Source organism: Oncorhynchus mykiss, chromosome 17 (assembly GCF_013265735.2).
Source record: "Oncorhynchus mykiss isolate Arlee chromosome 17, USDA_OmykA_1.1, whole genome shotgun sequence".
NCBI classification, from domain to species: Eukaryota; Metazoa; Chordata; class Actinopteri; order Salmoniformes; family Salmonidae; genus Oncorhynchus; species Oncorhynchus mykiss.
The window spans coordinates 84,458,001-84,480,590 of record NC_048581.1 but is presented as its reverse complement, the minus strand read 5'-3'; the positions used below and the strand labels follow the sequence as shown (position 1 = coordinate 84,480,590).

At 43.4% G+C, this 22,590-nt stretch overlaps 1 protein-coding gene across 1 annotated transcript in view; it reads right to left on the bottom strand.

Moving 5' to 3' along the window:
• The window catches only part of LOC110493280 (copine-5), a 305,250-nt gene that overhangs the window by 204,448 nt on the left and 78,212 nt on the right, over positions 1-22,590 (bottom strand). The window contains exons 5-7 of the mRNA XM_036950811.1: positions 22,046-22,149; positions 13,850-13,889; positions 9,853-9,929 (exon numbers count right to left, since the gene is read on the bottom strand). Of these exons, the coding sequence (XP_036806706.1) occupies positions 9,853-9,929; positions 13,850-13,889; positions 22,046-22,149 (221 nt within the window). The remainder of the gene's footprint in view (positions 1-9,852; positions 9,930-13,849; positions 13,890-22,045; positions 22,150-22,590) is intronic.

Genomic DNA, 22,590 nt, shown 5'->3' with positions numbered 1-22,590 from the left:
GTCTCTCTCTCTCTCCTTGTCTCTCTTTGTCTCTCTCTCTCTCCCTCTCTCTCTCTCTCTCTCTCTCTCTCTCTCTCTCCTTGTCTCTCTTTGTCTCTCTTTGTCTCTCTTTGTCTCTCTCGCTCTCCTTGTCTCTCTTTGTCTCTCTCTCTCTCCTTGTCTCTCTTTGTCTCTCTCTCTCCTTGTCTCTCTTTGTCTCTCTTTGTCTCTCTCGCTCTCCTTGTCTCTCTTTGTCTCTCTCTCTCTCCTTGTCTCTCTTTGTCTCTCTCTCTCTCCTTGTCTCTCTTTGTCTCTCTCTCTCCTTGTCTCTCTTTGTCTCTCTTTGTCTCTCTCTCTCTCCTTGTCTCTCTTTGTCTCTCTCTCTCTCTCGCACTCAATCTATATATCTCTCCCTCCAAAAGGTTAGAAATACTGTTGGTGTAAGTGTTTCTACACTTGGTCCTGAATCTCTGGATTTCAGTCATGACCTACTTCCTCACGGCACAAACATTCTATTGCCTTACCCAGAAACTTCCAAATACAGGTTTTGGTTGAATAAAGGCTAATCACAAATCACTGTTCAACCAATTAAAGCTGTAGCTGGGTCATTAGTCAGTAGGCGTGTCACTTGTGAGCAGTAGGAGTGTCACTTGTAACTTAACAATATAATGTCATTAAGAAATAATTACAATATAACCACTAAAGAATATGGTTTAATTAATAAATAACGTCAGGAAGAGTCCTTGGGGCAGATACGCTCATCATGCATTCATTACTGTTCTGTAATAATTACCAGCTAGTCTCTGAGTCTCCTCTCTCCAGACACAAGGAGAGGCCCTTGACAATAGAAGTGGAACAGAAATAAATCAAGGTATAAAACAGCACGCTCTCTTTTCAGACAAACACACAAACACCACCTCACCACCTCTTGTCAAATGGCTGCCCTCCTCACACAAGCTTCTTCTTCTTCTTCTTGTTCAACTTCTTCTTGTTCTACTTCTTCTACTTGTCCTTCTAACTCTTCTTCTTATATTACTTATTCTTGTTCTTCTTCTTCTTCTTCTTCTTGTTCTTCTTCTACTTGTTCTACTTCTTCTACTTGTCCTTCTAACTCTTCTTCTTATATTACTTATTCTTCTTCTTCTTCTTCTTCTTCTTGTTCTTCTTCTACTTGTTCTACTTCTTCTACTTGTCCTTCTAACTCTTCTTCTTATATTACTTATTCTTGTTCTTCTTCTTCTTGTTCTACTTCTTCTACTTCTTCTTCTTCTACTACTTTTTGTTCTTGTTCTTCTACTTCTTTTACTTCTTCTTCTTCTTGTTCTTCTTCTACTTCTTCTTCTTCTTGTTCTTGTTCTTCTTGTTCTTCTACTTGTTCTTGTTCTTGTTCTTGTTCTTCTTGTTCTTGTTCTTCTTGTTCTTCTTCTACTTCTTCTTCTTCTTGTTCTTGTTCTTCTTGTTCTTCTACTTGTTCTTGTTCTTGTTCTTGTTCTTCTTGTTCTTGTTCTTCTTGTTCTTCTTCTACTTCTTCTACTTCTTCTTCTACTTCTACTTCTTTGCCCACATATCCCTACTGTTCTCTCCCTCCCTCCCTCCCTCCCTCCCTCCCTCCCTCCCTCCCTCCCTCCCTCCCTCCCTCCCTCCCTCCCTCCCTCCCTCCCTCCCTCCCTCCCTCCCTCCCTCACTACCTTCCAGCAAGACAATGACAGCTTCCTAATTAAATGAGATTAAAGCCAGTAGTACAATTACATGAGAGAGAGGAGAGGAGAACCAAAATACACACAGGCTTTTTCTATATTAGGTGAGGGCAGGCACTGATAAAACAACATGTGTGTGTGTGTGCTTGAGACAGCTAGAGAGCACTTGTGTGATTCTCCAACATGTGTGTGTGCGTATGGGAGAATTTGTGAATGTGTGTGTGTGTGCTTGTGTGTGTGTACATGCATGAGTGTGTGTGAGAGAAAGAGAAAGAGAGCGAGAGAGAGAGAGAGAGGGAGAGAGGCCCACAAAATGAGGTGGAAACTGAGCTGCACTTCCTAACCTCCTGCCCAATGTATGACCATATTAGAGAGACACATTTCCCTCAGATTACACAGATCCACAAAGAATTTGAAAACAAATCCAATTTTGATAAACTCCCATATCTACTGGGTGAAATTCCACAGTGTGCCATCACAGCAGCAAGATGTGTCACCTGTTGCCACGAGAAAAGGGCAACCAGTGAAGAACAAACACCATTGTAAATACAACCTATATTTATGTTTATTTATTTTCCCTTGTGTACTTGAACCATTTGTACATTGTTACAACACTGTATATATATATATATATATATATGTATGTATAATATGACATTTGTAATGTCTTTATTGTTTTGAAACTTCTGTATGTGTAATGTTTACTGTTCATTTTTATTGTTTATTTCACTTTTGTATAATATCTACCTCACTTGCTTTGGCAATGTTAACACATGTTTCCCATGCCAATAAAGCCTCTTGAATTGAATTGAATTGAGAGACCGTTTGTCACAGCCTCTCCCACTACTACTCACACAGCCTCTCCCACTACTACTCACACAGCCTCTCCCACTACTACTCACACAGCCTCTCCCACTACTACTCACACAGCCTCTCCCACTACTACTCACACAGCCTCTCCCACTACTACTCACACAGCCTCTCCCACTACTATTCACACAGCCTCTCCCACTACTACTCACACAGCCTCTCCCACTACTACTCACACAGCCTCTCCCACTACTACTCACACAGCCTCTCCCACTACTACTCACACAGCCTCTCCCACTACTATTCAGACCTCTTGACATCTATGACCAGTGGCCCCCCACTGGGGCGTTGTACAAAACAAAGTCATCAGCGATTGGATCGTTTATAACCAATCAGCGTATCAAAGCTAATGGCACATTTTCAAAGTACCACGTGTGTCCCGACTCTGGCCCAACCCATTGGTTTCAGAACCAATCAGACAGTCCTAAATGTGTTTGCACTCAGTGAAGGGTCTGGAATGTATCCAGACTCATTGTGAAGAAGAAAGTGACATCCGTGGGCGTGGCATAGCGTCTGGGCGGAGCCAGGTGATACCTGCACCATACAGCATTCTGTGTGTTAGATGATCCTTCCATGCCGTCGCCCTACGGGTGGCAAATACACCCACACACAGCCCAGACAGTTGGATATCAGCTCAAAGCTCATTAATCCTCAACAACATGATCTACAGTACAGATCTTCCTTCTAGATGCCTGCAGCTCCCTCCATGATCAGTCCATGTCTGCTGTAATAAAGCACCCTGTGTACCGGCCGTAAGGGTAAACAGGCAGTGTTGTGCTTTAATCATGGAGTAAACAGACACAGTCCCACGACCACCACTTTCACCCCTGTGACGCACTTCTATCCCCTCTGTCAGGTCCATCACACTCCAACACAATAAACACACCACTCCTACTCACTTCCTTCATTTATCATCCTCTTCAGCCCCTCATTCAGACTCCTCAGCCCCTCATTCAGACTCTTCAGCCCCTCATTCAGACTCCTCAGCCCCTCATTCAGACTCCTCAGCCCCTCATTCATCCTCTTCAGCCCCTCATTCAGACTCCTCAGCCCCTCATTCAGACTCTTCAGCCCCTCATTCAGACTCCTCAGCCCCTCATTCATCCTCTTCAGCCCCTCATTCAGACTCCTCACCCCCTCATTCATCCTCTTCAGCCCCTCATTCAGACTCCTCAGCCCCTCATTCATCCTCTTCAGCCCCTCATTCAGACTCCTCAGCCCCTCATTCATCCTCTTCAGCCCCTCATTCAGACTCCTCAGCCCCTCATTCATCATCTTCAGCCCCTCATTCAGACTCCTCAGCCCCTCATTCATCCTCTTCAGCCCCTCATTCATCTTCTTCAGCCCCTCATTCCGACTCCTCAGCCCCTCATTCAGACTCCTCAGCCCCTCATTCATCCTCTTCAGCCCCTCATTCAGACTCCTCAGCCCCTCATTCATCCTCTTCAGCCCCTCATTCAGACTCCTCAGCCCCTCATTCATCCTCTTCAGCCCTTCATTCAGACTCCTCAGCCCCTCATTCTTCCTCTTCAGCCCCTCATTCAGACTCCTCAGCCCCTCATTCATCCTCTTCAGCCCCTCATTCAGACTCCTCAGCACCTCATTCATCATCTTCAGCCCCTCATTCAGACTCCTCAGCCCCTCATTCATCCTCTTCAGCCCCTCATTCATCCTCTTCAGCCCCTCATTCAGACTCCTCAGCCCCTCATTCATCCTCTTCAGCCCCTCATTCAGACTCCTCAGCCCCTCATTCAGACTCTTCAGCCCCTCATTCAGACTCCTCAGCCCCTCATTCATCCTCTTCAGCCCCTCATTCAGACTCCTCAGCCCCTCATTCAGACTCCTCAGCACCTCATTCATCATCTTCAGCCCCTCATTCAGACTCCTCAGCCCCTCATTCATCCTCTTCAGCCCCTCATTCATCCTCTTCAGCCCCTCATTCATCCTCTTCAGCCCCTCATTCATCTTCTTCAGCCCCTCATTCATCCTCTTCAGCCCCTCATTCATCCTCTTCAGCCCCTCATTCATCTTCTTCAGCCCCTCATTCATCCTCTTCAGCCCCTCATTCATCCTCTTCAGCCCCTCATTCAGACTCCTCAGCCCCTCATTCAGACTCCTCAGCCCCTCATTCATCTTCTTCAGCCCCTCATTTCGACTCCTCAGCCCCTCATTCCGACTCCTCAGCCCCTCATTCAGACTCCTCAGCCCCTCATTCATCCTCTTCAGCCCCTCATTCATCTTCTTCAGCCCCTCATTCCGACTCCTCAGCCCCTCATTCAGACTCCTCAGCCCCTCATTCATCCTCTTCAGCCCCTAATTCATCCTCTTCAGCAGAGTGGCATTGACTAGAATACAGTAGAATAGAATACAGTATATATATATGAGATGACTAAAGCAGTATGTAAACATTATTAAAGTGACTACGGTTCCATTATTAAAGTGACTAGTGTTCCATTATTAAAGTGGCCAGTGATTCCAAGTCTTATGTAAATAGGGCAGCAGCCTCTAAGGTGCAGGGTTGAGTAACCGGGTGGAAGTGGGCTAGTGATGGCTATTTAACAGTCTGATGGCCTTGAGATAGAAGCTGTTCTTCAGTCTCTATGTCCCAGCTTTGATGCACCGGTACTGACCTCACCTTCTGGATGGTAGCAGGGTGAACAGGCAGTGGCTCGGGTGGTTGATGTCTTTGATTATCTTTTTGGCCTTCCTGTGACATCGGGTGCTGTAGGTGTCCCGGAAGGCAGGTAGTTTGCCCCCGGTGATATGTGGGCGGTGTAGTTGCCATACCAGTCAGTGATACAGCTCAATTGCTCATCTGTAAAAGCTTGTGGGGGTTAAAGGTGCCAAGACAAATTTCTTCAGCCTCCTGAGGAGGCGTTGTTGCACCTTCTTCACCACACTGTCTGTGTGGGTGAACCATTTCAGATCGTCAGTGATGTGTATGGCAGGAAACTTGAAGCTTGTCACCTTCTCCACTGTAGTCCCGTCGATGTGGATAGTGGCGTGCTCCCTCTGCTGTTTCCTGAAGTGCACGATCAGCTCCTTCATTTTGTTGACGTTGAGTGAGAGGCTATTTTCTGTGCACCACTCTCCCAGGGCCCTCACCTCCTCCTTGTAAGCTGTCTCGTCATTGTTGGTAATCAGGCCTACTACTGTTGTGTCATCTGCAAAATTGATGACTGAGTGGGAGGCATGCGTGGCCACGCAGTTGTGGGTGAACAGGGAGTACAGGAGAGGGCTGAGAACGCACCCTTGTGGCGCTCCTGTGTTGAGGATAGGATAAAGTAGACGTGTTGTTTCCTACCTTCACCACCTGGGGGCGGCCCGTCAGGAAGTCCAGGACCCAGTTGCACAGGGCAGTTCAGACCCAAGGCTCGAGCTTAATGACGAGCTTGGAGGGTACTATGATGTTGAATGCTGAGCTATAGTCAATGAACAGCATTCTTACATATGCATGCCTCTTGTCCAGATGAGACAGGGCAGTGTGCAGTGTGGTGGCGATTGCATGGTCTGTGGATCTATTGGGGCAGTAAGCAAATTGAAGTGGGTCTAGGGTGTCAGGTAAGGTAGAGGTGATATGATCCTTAAATAGCCTCTCAAAGTGCTACGGGGTGATAGTCATTTAGTTCAGTTACCTTTTGCTTTCTTGGGTACAGGAACAATGGTAGACATCTTGATGCAAATGTCCGTAAACACTCCAGCCAGCTGGTCTGCGCATGCTCTATGGACGCGGCTAGGGATTCCGTCTGGGCCGGCAGCCTTGCGAGGGTTAACATACTTAAATATCTTACTCACGTCAGCCACGTTGGTGGCACTGTGTTATCCTCAAAACGGGACGTAATCTCATCTCTCTCCCCTCTTCATCCCGACAACCTAAAACTCATCCCTCTCCTCTTCATCCCCTAAACCTAAAACTCATCCCTCTCCTCTTCATCCCCTAAACCTAAAACTCATCCTTCTCCTCTTCATCCCCGACAACCTAAAACTCATCCCTCTCCTCTTCATCCCCTAAACCTAAAACTCATCCTTCTCCTCTTCATCCCCTACAACGTTAAACTCATCCCTCTCCTCTTCATCCCCTAAACCTAAAACTCATCCTTCTCCTCTTCATCCCCTAAACCTAAAACTCATCCTTCTCCTCTTCATCCCCTACAACGTTAAACTCATCCTTCTGCTCTTCATCCCCTACAACCTAAAACTCATCCTTCTCCTCTTCATCCCCTAAACCTAAAACTCATCCTTCTCCTCTTCATCCCCTACAACCTAAAACTCATCCTTCTCCTCTTCATCCCCTAAACCTAAAACTCATCCTTCTCCTCTTCATCCCCTACAACATTAAACTCATCCCTCTCCTCTTCATCCCCTAAACCTAAAACTCATCCTTCTCCTCTTCATCCCCTACAACCTAAAACTCATCCTTCTCCTCTTCATCCCCTAAACCTAAAACTCATCCCTCTCCTCTTCATCCCCTAAACCTAAAACTCATCCTTCTCCTCTTCATCCCCTAAACCTAAAACTCATCCCTCTCCTCTTCATCCCCTAAACCTAAAACTCATCCTTCTCCTCTTCATCCCCTAAACCTAAAACTCATCCTTCTCCTCTTCATCCCCTAAACCTAAAACTCATCCCTCTCCTCTTCATCCCCTAAACCTAAAACTCATCCTTCTCCTCTTCATCCCCTAAACCTAAAACTCATCCCTCTCCTCTTCATCCCCTAAACCTAAAACTCATCCTTCTCCTCTTCATCCCCTAAACCTAAAACTCATCCCTCTCTCCTCTTCATCCCCTAAACCTAAAACTCATCCCTCTCTCCTCTTCATCCCCTACAACCTAAAACTCATCTCTCTCCCCTCTTCATCCCCTAAACCTAAAACTCATACCTCTCCTCTTCATCCCCTACAACGTTAAACTCATCCCTCTCCTCTTCATCCCCTACAACCTAAAACTCATCCCTCTGTCCTCTACACCCCATGGTTGTACACCAGCCGTTTAGCAGCAGAGTAATTGTAGTAATTCTGGTTCAGTGCCTCACCCTGTTCTCAAATGACAATAATTATACATCAGTCGGAACAAGTCCAATTGATTTATTTATCGTTCTTTCTCTCTCCTTCTACTTCCCTTTCCCCTTCTTTTATTTTTAGTCATCTTTTTTTCTCCTTCCTTTTCCTGTGTTTCTCTCCCTCTTCTGTCAACATGGTTTCATCAGAACATGTCAGAAATGAGACTTTACTGGAGTAAACCACACACTGCTGTCTTTTTGTTGATAAAGCCCTCTAGTGCAAACCTCCGTCCATACCTTACCTCATTGTTAAATGACAGACATACGAGTCATCAGATCACAGGGATGGTTAACTCTAGAGGTCCCGTTGATCACTACAGAATTAGCTCAAACTGCATTTAGTTGTTGATTTTGCTCTGTATATGAAATGATTGGCAGAGTCCACTGCACCTTGATGCTCTGGTGTCTCCAGGGCAGTTCAGGATGTTAATGGAGGACTTCATTGTTGAGGATTGCACATAGAATATTGGAGGATAGTATGGGAATTCTGGTATTTATATAAAATTTCCCAATTTTTCTGAGAATACATTCCACTCCAGCGCTAGGTGTCCATTCAGAGGGCAGCCCGTTTCTGTTTTACAGTTCTAACTATGTCTTCAGAGAAACATGGTTGCAAATAAAACCCTTTTTGAGATTTTCCCTAGAAGAACCACTTGTTGAAGTACACAGACTGATACAGCTCTCTGTGTAGATTCATAGTGTATCCGAGTTCTGTATTGCAGTTCTATCCGGTTTTTACACCATTGGCAGACTGTGTACACCATTGGCAGACTGTGTACACCATTGTCAGACTGTGTACATCATTGTCAGACTGTGTAAACCATTGGCAGACTGCGTACACCATTGGCAGACTGTGTACACCATTGTCAGACTGTGTACACCATTGGCAGACTGTGTACACCATTGGCAGACTGTGTACACCATTGTCAGACTGTGTACACCATTGGCAGACTGTGTACACCATTGTCACACTGTGTACACCATTGTCAGACTGTGTACACCATTGTCAGACTGTGTACACCTTTGGCAGACTGTGTACACCATTGTCAGACTGTGTACACCATTGGTAGACTGTGTACACCATTGGCAGACTGTGTACACAATTGGCAGACTGTGTACACCATTGGCAGACTGTGTACACCATTGGCAGACTGTGTACACCATTGGCAGACTGTGTACACCATTGGCAGACTGTGTACACCATTGGCAGATTTTTATATACACAAAAAATAAGGTCATTTTTGGTTTTGTACACAGTCATACAATAAGTGGGTAGAAAAGTCCATCTTAGACGAGTTCATGGGGTGTAATTATCTCAGGAGACGATCTGTCTATCTGGTCAAAATCACTCAAAATCACACAGGTGCCCTTCCACCCTGTAACTTGTCATTATGTCCCCAGAGAAACCTACGTTCAAATAAAGCTCCTATTTATTATGTTACTACAGGCAGAAGGAGTTGTTATTGGCCGGATGAGAAATATATGAAATATACCAAATGTTAGGCTGTTATCAAATGAAACACAATACTTTTCTTACAGCTTGTATAATTGATTTGTTTGTTGTTTGATACAGAAACACAAAACAATGATTTAGATTAGTTCAAATCAAGTAGACAAATTCCTGAAAAATGTTCTGAATTTAATAAACCACCTTTGGGCTATGATCTAAACTATGCCTCTGGGGTCACAATGGCCCCAGTCGGTAGCATGAGGGTTAAGTTAACAGAAAGCAAATAGAGGTGATCTGAGATTTCAGCACTATGGACAGCTGTGAAACCAGAGGGGGAATGGGGGTTACCTAGTCAGTTGTACATCTGAATGCATCTTCCTCATTTAACCCGACCCCTCTGAATCAGAGAGATGAATCATAATCGACATCCACAGCACCCAGGGAGCAGTGGGTTAACTGCCTCGTTCAGGGACAGAACCTTTCGGTTACTGGCCCAATGCCCTAACCACTAGGCTACAGAGATCTGGCGTTCAGCACCACAGGACAGAGGCCAACCTGTCAACCGTAATAGTCTCCTTTAGGATAGTGCTTCTCTAACCGCTCCTCGGGGAAAACCCAACCACACGCCATCTATTCCAGAACCAGCACACCCGATTCAAACTTGTGAACTAATCGTCAAGCTACTTTAGGGCCACAAATAAATTGTAAAACAACTGAGAGTCGCTGAGGAGAGGTTTGAGAACCACTTTAGGACAACAGTGGTTAAAAAACAGAGCTGATATCTGAGACTGACTCACCCCAGTGGTTTCTCCAGTCGACTGGCAGGTGACCCCACGATCTCCCCCAGAGTACAGAACACCTGACCCAAGAAGTCCTGAGAGGGTGACAAGGAGGGAGGTGGAAAGAGAGAGAGAGAACAGAGAGAGAGTGCGAGAGAGATAATTAGAGAGTGGGAGAGAGCGGGGGAGAGCAAGAGAGAGAGAGAGAGAGAGAGAGAGAGAGAGAGAGAGACAGAGACAGAAAGAGAGACAGGATGGAGGAGGCATAGGGTTACGAAGGGAAGACCCAGGGAGAGGGACAGTCAACATGGATGTAGGGAAACAACAACGTGGGGTGAACATTAGACAAGGTGATGGGATAGTGAAACAAGGGAACGAGGTCATATACAGAGGTTAGCAGAGTGTGTTCCATGTGTTACAACTGTGTGCGTTTTCTGTATATCTAGCTACAATATCGCTACAGCTACAGTGCTGAAGGAGAGGAGAGAGGCAGAGACGTACGTTGACATCAGATGGCTTCCAGAAGGGGAGAGCAGGCAGCAGGGTCAACAACAACAACAACAACAACAACAGAACACATCATATACACACAAACACTACAATACCCAGAACACCCAGCACCGCTCAAACTAGGAAGTGTAGCAGGAGATAATACAGGTGAGATGTCATATAAGTACAAATATCAGGGTGGAATAAAATCAATAAAAATCCTACAGTTGGAGATATAAAAACCTTGTTTAAAAAAAAAATCTAAATACATGAAATCATCTGTTAAATGGGTTCTTCAGTGTATGAAGACCTCTCTAAATGCCTTTTGTCCCAACAGTCTCCCAAATAACAGAATGTCATTCTCTTATTAGCATTCCAATAGTGACATGATGATTCATACATATGTAGGATCTTAATTTGAGCCAGTTTGCTACAGCAGGAAAATAATCCTGCCGTAAGAACATTTTTGAATTATTATGTGGATTATAATTAATGGCTGTTTTTGTGGCGGTTGATATATTTTTATTTCGGGTCAAATCATGTCTGAATTTTCAAAGTGGAAATGACGAACTTTAGAACTTTAGAAGCCTCAAATACTCAACAAGTTTGCATGTTTGCAATTCTCAGTAATAAAAGAGTGATCCAATTAAGATCCTACATCTGTACATCCCGTTTATCCAATTCAAATGTGGAGACCAGTGGATAAAAACATTTAATGAGAAATGATGGTGTTGATAATGAAGATACATAATAATACTACAACTACTATACTACTACTACTACTACACATTGTTCATTGGATGCACACGATACAGGCGTACTGACCATACAGGAGGTGTGTCCTACTGTATGGTCATGGAGCCGTTGTATCCACTTCTAGAAACAACAACATTGTATGAACAAACAAACTGTTCATAACATTCTTTTCATACTGTATGGATATATACTGTATATATACAGTACCAGTCACTCATTCAAAGTTTTTGTTTATTTGTATGATTTTCTACATTGTCAAATAATAGTGAAGACATCAAAACTATGAAATAACACATATGGAATCGTGTAGTAACCAAAAAAAAGTGTTAAACAAATAAAAATATATTTCATATTTGAAATTCTTCAAACTAGCAACCCTTTTCCTTGATGACAGCTTTGAACACTCTTGCAATTCTCCATTATGGTCCTGCGACCTCTGCTGTTTCCTGAAGTCCACGATCACCTTCTTTGTTTTTTTTTTTACCTTTAGAGAGAGGTTGTTTTCCTGGCACCACACTCCCAGAGCCCTCACCTCCTCCCTGTAGGCCGTCTCGTCATTGTTGGTAATCAAGCCTACTACTGTTGTGTCGTCTGCAAACTTGATGATTGAGTTGGAGGCGTGCTTGGCCACGCAGTCATAGGTGAACAGGGAGTACAGGAGAGGGCTGAGCACGCAACATTATGGGGAGGATCAGCAAAGTGGAGATGTTGTTTCCTACCCTCACCACCTGGGTGCAGCCCGTCAGGAAGTCCAGGTCCCAGTTGCACAGGGCAGGGTCGAGACCCAGGGCCTCAAGCTTAATGATGAGCTGTAGTCAATAAACAACATTCTTACATAGGTATTCCTCTTGTCCAGATGGGATAGGGCAGTATGCAGTGTGATGGCGATTGCATGGTCTGTGGATCTATTGGGGCGGTAAGCAAATTAAATTGGGTCTAGGGTGACAGGTAAGGTAGAGGTGATATGATCCTTAACTAGTCTCTCAAAGCACTTCATGATGACAGAAGTGAGTGCTACGGGGCGATAGTCATTTAGTCCAGTTACCTTTGCTTTCTTGGGTACAGGATCAATGGTGGCCATCTTAAAGCATGTGGGGACAACAGACTGGGTTAGGGAGAGATTGAATATGTCTGTAAACACACCAGCCAGCTGGTCTGCGTTTGCTCTGAGGATGCGGCGTCCTTGCGAGGGTTACAAAGGGGTTCAATGTCTCACTTACGTCGGCTACGGAGAAGTAGAGCCCACAGTCCTTGGTAGCCGGTCGCGTCGGTGGCACTGTGTTATCCTCAAAGCGGGCAAAGAAGGTGTTTAGTTTGTCAGGAATCACGTGGCTGGTTTTCCCTTTGTAGTCCGTGATTGTCTGCATACGACTCCACTTTGCCTCTGTACTGACATTTTTCCCTGGGTGCTGTGGATGTCAATTATCCCTGGTAGGCTGTCATTGTAAATAAGACTTTGTTCTTAACTGACTTGCCTAGTTAAATAAAGATTCATGGAAAATAAATCAAATAAACTCAGTCACCATATCAATATATTCGTCAATATTCCGATTGGTCAGACCAGTGTTGAATAGTCCCTAGCACAAGGACTTCCTGTTTGAGTTTCTGCCTATAAGAAGGGAGGAGCAACATGGTGTCGTGGTCAGATGTACCGAAAGGAGGGCCTTGTAGGCATCTCGGATGTTGGAGTAGCAATGGTCGATTGTTTTAGCAGCGCGTGTCCTACAGTACAGTCGATGTGTTGAAGGAACTTCAAAAGCCATTTCCTAAGATTTGCTTTGTTAAAATCCACAGCTACAATACATGCGGCTTCAGGATATGTGTTTTCCAGTTTGCATAAAGTGAAGTTATTTGAGGGCCGTCGTGGTATCGCCTTGAGGGAGAATATACACGGCTGTGACGATAACCGAAGAGAATTCTCTTGGGAGGTAATACGGTCGGCATTTGATTGTGAGATATTCTAGTTTGGGTGAACAAAAAGGACATGAGCTCCTGTATGTTATCACAATAGCACCATGAGTCCTTAATCATGAAACATACACCCCCGCACTTCTTCTTCCCAGAGAGATATTTATTCCTGTCTGTGCGATGAACTGAGAACCCAGCTGGCTGGACTGACTCAGACAGTATATCCCGAGATAGCCATGTATTCTGTGAAACAGAGTATGTTACAATCCCTGATGTCTCTCTGGAAAGAGACCATCGCCCTGAGCTCATCAACTTTTTTATCCAGAGTCGGAACATTAGCGAGTAATATACTCAAGAGCGGTGGGTGGTGTGCTATTAAGTCAGACTAGAAGACCACTTTGAGTACGTCTCCTTCACCGGTGTTGTTTTGGGTCGACCTCTGGAATCAGTTCAATTGCCATTTTAGATGGCACAACTAATAAAACCATGCCACATTCAACAGCCACAACTAATAAAGCTGAGCAAAATTCAACAGGCACAACTAAATCAAACCATGCAGCATTCAACAGGCACAACTAATCAAACCATGCAACGTCACGATCAGACCAAAGACATAAATAAGAAGAGTTTGGCCAATTAGAGAGCAGAAATACATGTTTAATCTCTCTGAATATTGGGTTAATTGTTCATGATGAGTTTGAACTGGTTTCTAACTCTGATGACTCTGTTATATCAGTTAACTTGTATTGCTGACTAATAACTTTGAAAGCCAATGGATTCAGCCAATTATGTTGATTGTTGTGAGTATTGGCCAATCCCTGTTGATCATTGGCTTTGGGTTTGAGAAGGTGTATCCACTCACGTGTTTGGAGAGGTCTGGGCTTTTAGAGTCCACGTCATACCTGGAGGAGAAACAGACAGATAACACAGGTATGTTTATGTGTGTGAATGTGAGCAATAGAGTGAGAGAAATAGAGAGAGAGAGAGAGAGAGAGACAGAGAGAGAGAGAGAGAGAGACAGAGAGAGAGAGAGACAGAGACAGAGACAGAGAGAGAGACAGAGACAGAGACAGAGACAGAGACAGAGAGAGAGACAGAGACAGAGACAGAGACAGAGACAGAGACAGAGAGAGAGACAGAGACAGAGACAGAGACAGAGAGAGAGAGAGAGAGAGAGAGAGAGAGAGAGAGAGAGAGAGAGAGAGAGAGACAGAGAGAGAGAGAGAGACAGAGAGACAGAGACAGAGACAGAGACAGAGACAGAGACAGAGACAGAATCCAGAAAAAATATGTTAAATTCTACAACCACCTAAAAGGAAGCGATTCCCAAACCTTCCTTAACAAAGCCATCACCTACAGAGTGATGAACCTGAAGACAAGTCCCCTAAGCAAGCTGGTCCTGGGGCTCTGTTCACAAACACAAACAGACCCCACAAAGCCCCAGGACAGCAGCACAATCAGACCCAACCAAATCATGAAAAAACAAAAAGATAATTATTTCCAATGTGTCAAGTAATTAACAAACAAACGAACAGAGCAAACTAGAATGCTATTTGGCCCTAAACAGAGTGTACACAGTAGCAGAATACCTGAGTATTTGACAATGTATAGATTCAGTGAGCATAGCCTTGCTATTGAGAAAGGACACCGAAGGCAGACCTGACTCTCAAGAGAAGACAGGCTATGTGCACACTGCCCACAAGATGAGATGGTCACTGAGCTCCACTTCACTGAACATATTAGAGACACATATTTCCCTCAGATTACACAGACCCACAAAGAATTTGAAAACAAATCCAATTTTGATAAACTCCCATATCTACTGGGTGAAATACCACAGTGTGCCATCACAGCAGCAAGATGTGTGACCTGTTGCCACGAGAAAAGGGCAACCAGTGAAGAACAAACACCATTGTAAATACAACCTATATGTTTATTTATTTTCCCCTTTGTACTTTAACTATTTGATTTGATTTTAGGCAGGCCAGGCAGTCTAGTTGAGAACAAGTTCTCATTTACAACTGCGACCTGGCCAAGATAAAGCAAAGCAGTGCGACACAAACAACAACACAGTTACACATGGAATAAACAAACATACAATCAATAATACAGTAGAAAAAGTCTACACAATATTTACTCATCATTACAACACTGTATATAGACGTAATATAACATTTGTCTTTATTCTTTTGGAACTTTTTTGAGTGTATTGTTTACTGTTCATTTTTTATTGTTAATTTCACTTTTGTTTATTATCTATTTCACTTGCTTTGGCAATGTTAACATATATTTCCCATGCCAATAAAGCCCCTGAAATTGAAATTGAAAATTGAGAGAGAGAGAGCAAGAAAGAGAGAGAGAGAGAGAGAGAGCGGGAAAGAGAGAGAGAGAGAGAGAGAGAGAGAGAGAGAGAGAGAGAGAGAGAGAGAGAGAGAGAGAGAGAGAGAGAGCGAGAGAGAGAGATTTTACTAGGCCTGTGGTAGATGAAGGTCCTTTCAGATGTATCAGTCCATAAGTAAATGCTAAGGGGGTGGTCCTCCATTTGATCTTGGTAATAGTGGTAAGATAGTAGAGCCCTAATGGAGGCTAGTTGTTATGAGGCTGATCATCTGCATATGAATGTAGACACATCAAGGTGAAGGATATGCACTGATGAGCCCTACGAAGATGAAACACATTTAATGTTAAAAAGGGAGGACTTGGAACGGTCGACTTTGTTCTTTGAAAGGATACACTGTCTTTTTTTTAAAATGGAACCAAACGTTCTATATCTCTATTTATATCTCTACATGTGTGAGAAAGAGCTATCAAAGACCAGCAATTAACCCCAGAGCTAGTCTCATCAGAGAGAGAGAGAGAGAGAAAGACAGAGGGAGACAGGGGGAGAGAGAGGGAGAGTGAGAGAGGGAGAGAGAGAGGGAGAGAGAGGGGGAAGTGAGAGATATAAGAGAGAGAGAAACTTCTGTATGTGTAATGTTTACTGTTAATTTTTATTGTTTATTTCATTTTTGTATATTATCTACCTCACTTGCTTTGGCAATGTTAACACATGTTTCCCATGCCAATAAAGCCCCTTGAATTGAATTGAATTGAGATAGAGAGAGAGAGAGAGAGAGAGGGAGAGAGAGAGAGAGAGAGAGAGAGAGCAGCATTCTTTCATTAGAATGCTATATGCATAGAGCTTTTAGTTGTTACACCAATTTCTATGACTATAAATGACTCATATTTATAAAGTCGCTGGCCCTGTTTATGCACAGCATCACCCTGGATACAGAATCACCATGGATACAGAATCACCCTGGATACAGAATAAACATGGATACAGAATCACCCTGGATACAGAATAAACATGAATACAGAATCATCCTGGATACAGAATAAACATGGATACAGAATAAACATGGATACAGAATCATCCTGGATACAGAATAAACATGGATACAGAAACATCCTGGATACAGAATAAACATGAATACAGAAACATCCTGGATACAGAATAAACATGGATATAGAATCACGATGGAAACAGAATCACCCTGGATACAGAATAAACATGGATACAGAATCACCCTGGATACAGAATCACCATGGATACAGAATCACCCTGGATACAGAATAAACATGGATACAGAATCACCCTGGATACAGAATAAACATGAATACAGAATCATCCTGGATACAGAATAAACATGGATACAGAATAAACATGGATACAGAATAAACATGGATACAGAATCATCCTGGATACAGAATAAACATGGATACAGAATCACCCTGGATACAGAATAAACATGAATACAGAAACATCCTGGATACAGAATAAACATGGATATAGAATCACCATGGAAACAGAATCACCCTGGATACAGAATAAACATGGATACAGAATCACCCTGGATACAGAATAAACATGAATACAGAATCATCCTGGATACAGAATAAACATGGATACAGAATAAACATGGATACAGAATAAACATGGATACAGAATCACCCTGGATACAGAATAAACATGGATACAGAATCATCCTGGATGCAGAATAAACATGGATACAGAATAAACACATCTGTCTGATGTTTACTTTCATGACAACACAGACAGACAGACAGACAGACAGACAGACAGACAGACAGACAGACAGACAGACAGACAGACAGACAGACAGACAGACAGACAGACAGACAGACAGAGACAGACTCTGCTCTGCTCACACTTACTGGCCTGAGGCCAAACCACGACCAACAACATTGGACACACAAAAAGCCTTCACTATATCATCTTGGAATATCCAAGGCCTTAGGTCATCTGCCTTTGGCCTAAAGAGCAGGAACCCGGACTTCACCAAAGAAATCGGTAATACAGACATTGTCATCCTGCAAGAAACCTGGTATAGAGGAGACGGACCCACTGGTTGCCCTCTAGGTTACAGAGAGCTGGTAGTCCCATCCACCAAACTACCAGGTGTGAAACAGGGAAGGGACTCAGGGGGTATGTTAATTTGGTATAGAGCAGACCAAACTCACTCCATTAAATTAATCAAAACAGGAACATTCTACATTTGGCTAGAAATTCAAAAGGAAATTATCCTAACAGAGAAAAATGTCCTCCTGTGTGCTACCTATATCCCCCCACTAGAATACCCATATTTTAATAGGGACAGCTTCTCCATCCTGGACGGGGAAATCAATCATTTCCAGGCCCAGGGACATGTACTAGTCTGTGGCGACCTAAATGCCAGAACCGGACAAGAACCTGACACCCTCAGCACACAGGGGGACAAACACCTGAGGCATCAAAGCCAAAGGAACTGAGTAACATTAAGAAATGCTATAGATGGAAGGAATGCAGTTTGGAAACCTACCAAAAAACAATAAGGCAACAACAAATTCAATCCCTTTTAGACAATTTCCTGGGTAAAACGTTCCACTGTAATAGTGAAGGTGTAAACTTGGCAGTAGAAAATCTTAACAATATATTTGACCTCTCAGCTTCCCTATCAAATCTAAAAATCTCAAATAGAAAACCCGAAGAAAATTAACAATAATGACAAATGGTTTGATGAAGAATGCAAAAATCGAAGAAAGAAATTGAGAAACCTGTCCAACCAAAAACATAGAGACCCGGAAAACCTGAGTCTAAGCCTTCACTATGGTGAATCACTAAAACAATACAGAAATACACTACGGAAAAAGAAGGAACAGCATGTCAGAAATCAGCTCAATGCAATTGAAGAATCCATAGACTCTAACCACTTCTGGGAAAACTGGAAAACACTAAACAAACAACAACACGAGAATTATCTATCCAAAATGGAGATGTATGGGTAAACCACTTCTCCAAACTTTTTGTCTCTATAACAAAGAATAAAGAGCAAAACCATATACATGATCAAATACAGATCTTAGAATCAACTATTAAAGACTACCAGAACCCACTGGATTCTCCAATTACATTGAATGAGTTACAGGACAAAATAAAAACCCTCCAACCCAAAAAGGCCTGTGGTGTTGATGGTATCCTCAACGAAATTATCAAATATACAGACAACAAATTCCAATTGGCCATACTAAAACTCTTTAACATCATCCTTAGCTCTGGCATCTTCCCCAATATTTGGAACCAAGGACTGATCACCCCAATCCACAAAAGTGGAGACAAATTTGACCCCAATAACTACCGTGGAATATGCGTCAACAGTAACCTTGGGAAAATCCTCTGCATTATCATTAACAGCAGACTCATACATTTCCTCAATGAAAACAATGTACTGAGCAAATGTCAAATTGGCTTTTTACCAAATTATCGTACAACAGACCATGTATTCACCCTGCACACCCTAATTGACAACCAAACAAACCAAAACAAAGGCAAAGTCTTCTCATGCTTTGTTGATTTCAAAAAAGCCTTTGACTCAATTTGGCATGAGGGTCTGCTATACAAACTGATGGAAAGTGGTTTTGGGGGTAAAACATACGACATTATAAAATCAATGTACACAAACAACAAGTGTGCGGTTAAAATTGGCAAAAAACACACACATTTCTTCACACAGGGTCGTAGGGTGAGACAGGGATGCAGCTTAAGACCCACCCTCTTCAACATATATATCAACGAATTGGCGCGGGCACTAGAAAAGTCTGCAGCACCCGGCCTCACCCTACTAGAATCCGAAGTCAAATGTCTGCTGTTTGCTGATGATCTGGTGCTTCTGTCACCAACCAAGGAGGGCCTACAGCAGCACCTAGATCTTATGCACAGATTCTGTCAGACCTGGGCCCTGACAGTAAATCTCAGTAAGACCAAAAATAATGGTGTTCCAAAAAAGGTCCAGTCACCAGGACCACAAATACAAATTCCATCTAGACACTGTTGCCCTAGAGCACACAAAAAACTATACATACCTTGGCCTAAACATCAGCGCCACAGGTAACTTCCACAAAGCTGTGAACGATCTGAGACAAGGCAAGAAGGGCATTCTATGCCATCAAAAGGAACATAAATTTCAACATACCAATTAGGATCTGGCTAAAAATACTTGAATCAGTCATAGAGCCCATTGCCTTTAATGGTTGTGAGGTCTGGGGTCCGCTCACCAACCAAGACTTCACAAAATGGGACAAACACCAAATTGAGAATCTGCACGCAGAATTCTGCAAAAATATCCTCCGTGTACAACGTAGAACACCAAATAATGCATGCAGAGCAGAATTAGGCCGATACCCACTAATTATCAAAATCCAGAAAAGAGCCGTTAAATTCTATAACCACCTTAAAGGAAGAGATTCCCAAACCTTCCATAACAAAGCCATCACCTACAGAGAGATGAACCTGGAGAAGAGTCCCCTAAGCAAGCTGGTCCTGGGGCTCTGTAGGGTGTGTTTGTGTTTGTGAACAGAGCCCAGGACATTAGCACAATTAGATCCAACCAAATCATGAGAAAACAAAAAGATAATTACTTGACACATTGGAAAGAATTAACAAAAAAACTGAGCAAACTAGAATGGTATTTGGCCCTACACAGAGAGTACACAGCGGCAGAATACCTGACCACTGTGACTGACCCAAAATTAAGGAAAGCTTTGACTATGTACAGACTCAGTGAGCATAGCCTTGCTATTGAGAAAGGCCGCCGTAGGCAGACATGGCTCTCAAGAGAAGACAGGCTATGTGCTCACTGCCCACAAAATGAGGTGAAAACTGAGCTGCACTTCCTAACCTCCTGCCCAACGTATGACCATATTAGAGAGACATATTTCCCTCAGATTGCACAGATCCACAAAGAATTCGAAAACAAATCCAATTTTGATAAACTCCCATATCTACTGGGGGAAATTCCACAGTGTGCCATCACAGCAGCAAGATCTGTGACCTGTTGCCACGAGAAAAGGGCAACCAGTGAAGAACACACACCATTGTAAATACAACCTATATTTATGCTTATTTATTTTATCTTGTGTCCTTTAACCATTTGTACATTGTTAAAACACTGTATATATATAACATGACATTTGTAATGTCTTTATTGTTTTGAAACCTCTGTATGTGTAATGTTTACTGTTCATTTTTTGCTTTGGCAATGCTAACACATGTTTCCCATGCCAATAAAGCCCTTGAATTGAATTGAATTGACAGACAGACAGAGACAGAGACAGACAGACATACAGACAGAGACAGACATACAGAGACAGACAGACAGACACAGACAGGGAAAGACAGACATACAGAGACAGACAGAGACAGACATACAGAGACATAGAGAGACATACAGAGACAGACAGAGACAGACGGAGACAGACAGACATACAGAGACAGACAGACAGACAGACAGACAGACAGACAGACAGACAGACAGACAGACAGACAGACAGACATACAGAGACAGACACAGACACAGACAGACAGACAGACAGACAGACAGACACAGACACAGACACAGACAGACAGACAGACAGACAGACAGACAGACAGACAGACAGACAGACAGACAGACAGACAGACAGACAGACAGACAGACAGAGACAGACATACAGAGACATACAGAGACAGACAGAGACATACAGAGACAGACAGAGACAGACAGAGACAGACATACAGAGACATACAGAGACAGACAGAGACAGACAGAGACAGACAGACATACAGAGACAGACAGAGACAGACAGAGACAGACAGCCTTACAGAGACAGACAGAGACAAACAGAAACAGACAGAGACAGACAGACATACAGAGACATACAGAGACAGACAGAGACAGACAGACATACAGAGACATACAGAGACATACAGACAGAGACAGACAGAGACATAAAGAGACACACAGAGACATACAGAGGCATACAGAGACAGACAGACAGACATAGACAGAGACAGACAGACAGAGACAGACAGACAGACAAACAGAGACAGACAGAGACAGACAGACAGACATACAGAGACATACAGAGACAAACAGAGACAGACAGAGACAGACAGCCTTACAGAGACAGACAGAGACAAACAGAAACAGACAGAGACAGACAGACATAGAGAGACATACAGAGACAGACAGAGACAGACAGACATACAGAGACATACAGAGACATACAGACAGAGACAGACAGAGACATAAAGAGACACACAGAGACATACAGAGGCATACAGAGACAGACAGACAGACATAGACAGAGACAGACAGACAGACAGAGACAGACAGAGACATAAAGAGACACACAGAGACATACAGAGGCATACAGAGACAGACAGACAGACATAGACAGAGACAGACAGACAGACAGAGACATACAGAGACAGACAGAGACATATAGAGACATACATAGACACAAAGAGACATACAGAGACACAAAGAGACATACAGAGACATACAGACACAGACAGAGAGAAAAGCAAGGGAACAGAGGGTAATCTGTGTGGGGACTCAACATGAATACTGTTTAAAGCAAGGGAACAGAGGGTAATCTGTGTGGGGACTCAACATGAATACTGTTTAAAGCAAGGGAACAGAGGGTAATCTGTGTGGGGACTCAACATGAATACTGTTTAAAGCAAATAATCACTCACAAGTCAAAGCGTAGATTCTGCTTCTCCTCAAAGAAATAGTCCAGGATGTACTTCCTGACAAAGTCTGGGTTTAGAGTGTTGTCAATCACCTCTGTTCTACCAAACTAGAGGATGAGGAAGAGAGAGAGAGAGCAAAGAGAGAGAGAGAGAGAGAGAGAGAGACAGACAGACAGACAGACAGACAGACAGACAGACAGACAGACAGACAGACAGACAGACAGTGAGAGAGAGAGAGAGAGAGAGAGAGAGAGAGAGAGAGAGAGAGAGAGACGGACAGACAGACAGACAGACAGACAGACAGACAGGCAGAGAGTGAGAAAGAGAGAGAGAGAGAGAGAGAGAGAGAGAGAGAGAGAGACAGACAGACAGACAGACAGACAGACAGACAGACAGACAGAGAGAGAGAGAAAGAGAGAGAGAGTGAGAAAGAGAGAGAGAGAGAGAGAGAGAGAGAGAGAGAGAGAGAGAGAGAGAGAGAGAGAGAGAGAGAGAGAGAGAGAGAAAAGGAAGGTAAGGGGAGAAATTGGAAGAAAATACAAGTTATT